The sequence below is a fragment of the Pangasianodon hypophthalmus genome, chromosome 22 (genome assembly GCF_027358585.1).
Source record: "Pangasianodon hypophthalmus isolate fPanHyp1 chromosome 22, fPanHyp1.pri, whole genome shotgun sequence".
NCBI lineage: Eukaryota > Metazoa > Chordata > Actinopteri > Siluriformes > Pangasiidae > Pangasianodon > Pangasianodon hypophthalmus.
The window spans coordinates 20532921-20537920 of record NC_069731.1 but is presented as its reverse complement, the minus strand read 5'-3'; the positions used below and the strand labels follow the sequence as shown (position 1 = coordinate 20537920).

The window sequence follows — 5000 nt, the reverse complement described above, 5'->3', positions numbered from 1 at the left end:
ACACTTGAGCGTCGGAACACGAGCGCGGGTTAAACGCGGCGTTTCTCTCAGCAGAGCAGCTGAAAGGGCGCGAGGCGACTCAGAAAAGATCTCCACTGGACCTGATCATGAACCAGTTCCGGAGGAGAACCTCCTTCACCGAGAGGAAGAAGCCGTCCATGGGCCGTCTGTTCCGGCCGTCCGAGAGCAACGACAAGAAGAGCGAAGGGATTCCTGAGGCGAAGGAGCCGGAGATCAGTGAGGAGAAGGACAGCGTGAGACTCGCAGCAGGTTCGGACGTCACGTTTATATTCACGTTTATATTCACGTTTCTATTCAGAGTTACAGGAAAAATCCACCACGTGAGCACGAGAACTTCAGCAGCGTGATTTATTTAGTAATGAAATGAACTCTGAGTTTTTTAGTTTAAACTTCTTTCTTAGAAACGCTGCTGTATTCTCATTTAACGGTTTCCTACATTACCCACAATGCCGTGCTGTTAGTGGTGCAGTCTGATTCAGCAGTGATGCAGCGGCGCTTTAGTGATTTAGTCTGTCCGGCTCTCTCTCCTCCTCACCTGTAAACTCTGCTCTCACACTTCAGCTTCCAAACCTGCAACTGTCACAGGAACACCACCGTCAGCTCCATCACTTTATCACTCCATCACTTTATCAACTCCATCACTCCATCACTTTATCAACTCCATCACTCCATCACTTTATCACTCCATCAACTCCATCACTCCATCACTCCATCACTTTATCAACTCCATCACTCCATCACTCCACCACTCCATCACTTTATCACTCCATCAACTCCATCACTTTATCACTTTATCACTCCATCACTTTATCACTCCATCACTCCATCACTCCATCAACTCCATCACTTTATCACTCCATCAACTCCATCAACTCCATCAACTCCATCACTTTATCACTCCATCAACTCCATCAACTCCATCACTTTATCACTCCATCACTCCATCAACTCCATCAACTCCATCAACTCCATCACTCCATCACTCCATCACTTTATCACTTTATCACTCCATCACTCCATCAACTCCATCACTTTATCACTCCATCAACTCCATCACTCCATCACTTTATCACTCCATCAACTCCATCACTTTATCCCTCCATCAACTCCATCACTCCATCACTTTATCACTTTATCACTCCATCAACTCCAACACTCCATCACTCCATCAACTCCATCACTTTATCACTCCATCAACTCCATCACTTTATCAACTCCATCACTCCATCACTTTATCACTCCATCAACTCCATCACTTTATCAACTCCATCAACTCCATCACTCCATCACTCCATCAACTCCATCAACTCCATCACTCCATGAACTCCATCACTCCATGAACTCCATCACTCCATCAACTCCATCAACTCCATCAGCTCCATCACTTTATCACTCCATCAACTCCATCACTCCATGAACTCCATCAACTCCATCACTCCATCAACTCCATCAGCTCCATCACTTTATCACTCCATCAACTCCATCACTCCATCACTTTATCAACTCCATCACTCCATCAACTCCATCACTCCATCACTTTATCAACTCCATCACTCCATCAGCTGCATCACTCCATCAGCTCCATCACTCCATCAGCTCCATCACTCCATCTCTCCATCAGCTCCATCGCTGACTAGCTGAGCCGAGTCTCTGCGTCATATAGCTGCAGTGCATTCTGGGACTTTGAGTCCTGAACTTGCTTCAACGTCTCTAAAACTCCTACACTGGATTTCTCGTTAATATGATGTTGAACGTAGCTGGAAAATAAAAATGTGAGAAAATGAGTTTTGTTTTTAGGAGATAACGACGAAACCTTAACTGTTTGTTTTTTATCCTTTTAAACTCCAGTGTAACTGCGCTAGCAATAACAATCACAATAATAACAACAATAACAATCACAATAATAATAACAATCACAATAATAACAACAATAACAATCACAATAATAATAACAATCACAGTAATAACAACAATAACAATCACAATAATAATAACAATCACAATAATAACAACAATAACAATCACAATAATAATAACAATCACAGTAATAACAACAATAACAATCACAATAATAATAACAATCACAATAATAACAACAATAACAATCACAATAATAATAACAATCACAATAATAACAACAACGCCCCCTGGTGACATCAGAGTGACACACAACCACTAACTTCTCACAGAAATAATGGAGATGCAGCACCATGCAGTTTTGTCAATAAACACAATATAACGTCATGTATTTAAGGTGTTTCAGAATGGAGTTGAACTTTAGTGCAGTTTCTCAACGTGACTGGAATTGAGGTAAAAGACGTAAAGAATAAACGTGTCTGTGATTCATTATCACTAAAATATTTAACACGCGTTCCTCAGAGAGCAGCGACGACTCGGAGATCTCCTCTGTGGTGGGATGGGGTCGCGTCAAGCAGTTCGTCCAGAAGCTCGGCAAAACTCCAGACAGCCAGAGTCTGAGTCTGAGCCACTGCGACCTCACAGCCACGGACGCCGTGGAGCTCGGTGAGAGATCGGACTCCGATCTGAGCCACACTGCCGCCGTTTCGTGTCTCTTCCTCGTGTCATTACTCGATGTTTTTTATCCTCCACCAGGAACCTTGCTGCCGTTCCTGACCCAGCTGGAGGTGATGGATCTCTCCTGGAACGATCTGCTCGGAGGTTCTCTGAAAGCTCTGAGCGTCCACATGCAGCACGTCAGCAAGCTGAAGGTCCTGAAACTGAGCGGCTGCAGACTCACGGCTCAAGACCTCGGAGCTCTGGGTAAATCTTTCTGAGGAGCATTTAAGTAAAAAATGTGAAGTTCATGAAAATCCAGTTGGGAAAAATGTTCGTATCCTCGATCCGGATTACGCTGTGAAGTTTAAATCACTTCTTTATTTCACTTACGCACCAATTTAATGAACGTTTTGTGAAACTCAGTCGCTTCATGTTAATGACCTGAAAGAAAGCGATTCGAAAACAAATCCATAACTCAACACAAATAAGACGAGCCGTTTAATTAAGACAAAAGTAATGGCACCCTGTAAAAGGAGGAAGAGTTAGCGTGTGTCTGTTAGCTGATGCGCTGCGATGGCTGAGCTGCCCTTTAGGAGGCGCTCTTTCACCTTTTAGTCGCCATTTTGCCTTTTTTTTGTGGGTGTGGCTAAGTGTTCATAACCTGTGCCATGAACATGTTTGGTAATTTACGGGTAATTGGTGTTTATCAACATGCATATGAGTATAAAGAACATCAGAAGAACCTTTGTGAATCTGGAGGGAATTGTTAGTTCGATTTGGGAAGGAAAACTTTTACACACAGCTTTAATAACAGACTGATAAATGAGGCTCATTATTAGCATTACTGCTAATATTACTGCTCCTGGTTAAAAGTCACACTGAATACTCAGACCTGCCTACTTTCACAGAAAGATTGATTGACATGGCAGATGACCAACCACTACCTTCTCACTTCCATAAGATTCTCACGCGCAGCATACGAATGTAGGATTTAGGAACATTTGGAAAATAATAGCGACTCTGTTCATTTGTTTCTAAATGTCACATTTATTAGAAATGTTTTTCCAGGAGAGACTCTGCATTATGTTCCCTTGTTGGAGATGTTGGATTTGTCCTGGAATGCTGGGATTGGAGGAGGAAATCTTCATCTTCTAACCGAACATCTCCACTCCACCAGCTCTCTGAGGGAGCTTCATCTGCTCGACTGCCAGCTCTCAGAGACGGACAGCGTGGCACTGGGTGAGAACCAACCTGGTCCTTCTGAGGAGAACCTTCCGCATGGCACTGGAACTATAGTTCCGTGATCTTTACATACGTTTCATGTTTTCAGTTCTGAAGTTATTGATTTCTTTCAGCTGAGGCGCTTTTACTGTTGCCGTGTCTGGAGCTTTTGGATTTGTCCAATAACAAGCTGCTGTGGAGAGCGTTGGAGAACATCAGCTCCTCTCTGAGCTCCACTCCACAGCTGAAGACTCTGAAGATGAGCAAGTGTGGACTGAATCAGGAAAGTCTCGCTATCCTGGGTATGACTGAGTTTCGTATGAAATAATTTAACCAGGAAATATTTACAGCCATACAAGACGATCGTAGGGGTCCAAGCACTACTTTGCACCCTGTTGAGATTTGGGAAAAACTGTAAAAAAAATTATTCACCACATAAAACTTATTTTATTTTTTTAAGTCATCCATCCACACTCTACCATGTTAATTTCATTAACATGGTAGAGTGTGGATGGATGACTTAAAAAAATAAAATAAAATAAATGTCAGCCATTTTCTGAATAATATCTCAAGTTTGATGATGATGAAAGCTCTTCCGTACTCCAGGTGGTAAATGTCTCGTAGTAGACTGAGAATACTTTCACACTGATCGGTCTGTTTGCCAGTTTGAGTCTGAATCAGAGATGATAATTAAGGTGTATTAGGTTTGGTTCAGTTTAAAACAGCATGTAACTAAACAAACCATAAAACAAAGACGAAGAACTGCCTGCCTGATTGTGCTGCTTGTGGAGCAAGGAGTGCTTGGACCCCAGTGTTCGCTGCTGATGGGTGTATTTCTGGGTTTTTTTCTACTTTTTTTTTTTTTTTTTTTTTTTTTTTTTTAAATAAAATTTAAATAAAAAATTAATAAAATTATGTTTCAAATTGTAATTGTTTTTCCTTTATAATCAGTTTGAGTTTTGTGTTTTAATTGTAGTGCAACATCGTCACCCTGAACGAAATTAACTGAACATTTCCAGCATGTTGTAATTTATCAGCTCTGTCCATCACCAACAGGAGAGAAAATGAAATTCCTCGTGGGTTTGGAGCATCTGGACGTGTCGTGTAATAAAGAGTGCGGAGGCGGTTTCGGCGCCATGGCGTCCAGTTTGTCTTTCCTCACACACCTGAAATGTTTGGACCTGCACATGTGCTGTCTGACGGAGGAAGACGCTCAGACGCTGGGTGAGATGAGCAGAGCT

General features: G+C 42.2%; 1 protein-coding gene across 5 annotated transcripts in view; it reads left to right on the top strand.

Moving 5' to 3' along the window:
- The window catches only part of lrrc31 (leucine rich repeat containing 31), an 11437-nt gene that overhangs the window by 1099 nt on the left and 5338 nt on the right, over window positions 1–5000 (top strand). For 3 of the 5 annotated variants that reach the window (XM_053228164.1, XM_053228165.1, XM_034297873.2), the window contains 6 exons: window positions 55–270; window positions 2401–2544; window positions 2635–2802; window positions 3607–3777; window positions 3894–4061; window positions 4816–4983. In XM_053228164.1, coding sequence (XP_053084139.1) covers window positions 55–270; window positions 2401–2544; window positions 2635–2802; window positions 3607–3777; window positions 3894–4061; window positions 4816–4983 — 1035 coding nt within the window. Of the gene's footprint in view, window positions 1–51; window positions 271–2400; window positions 2545–2634; window positions 2803–3606; window positions 3778–3893; window positions 4062–4815; window positions 4984–5000 lie in introns of all 5 variants that reach the window. The other 2 variants (XM_053228163.1, XM_034297872.2) reach the window with 1 other exon arrangement.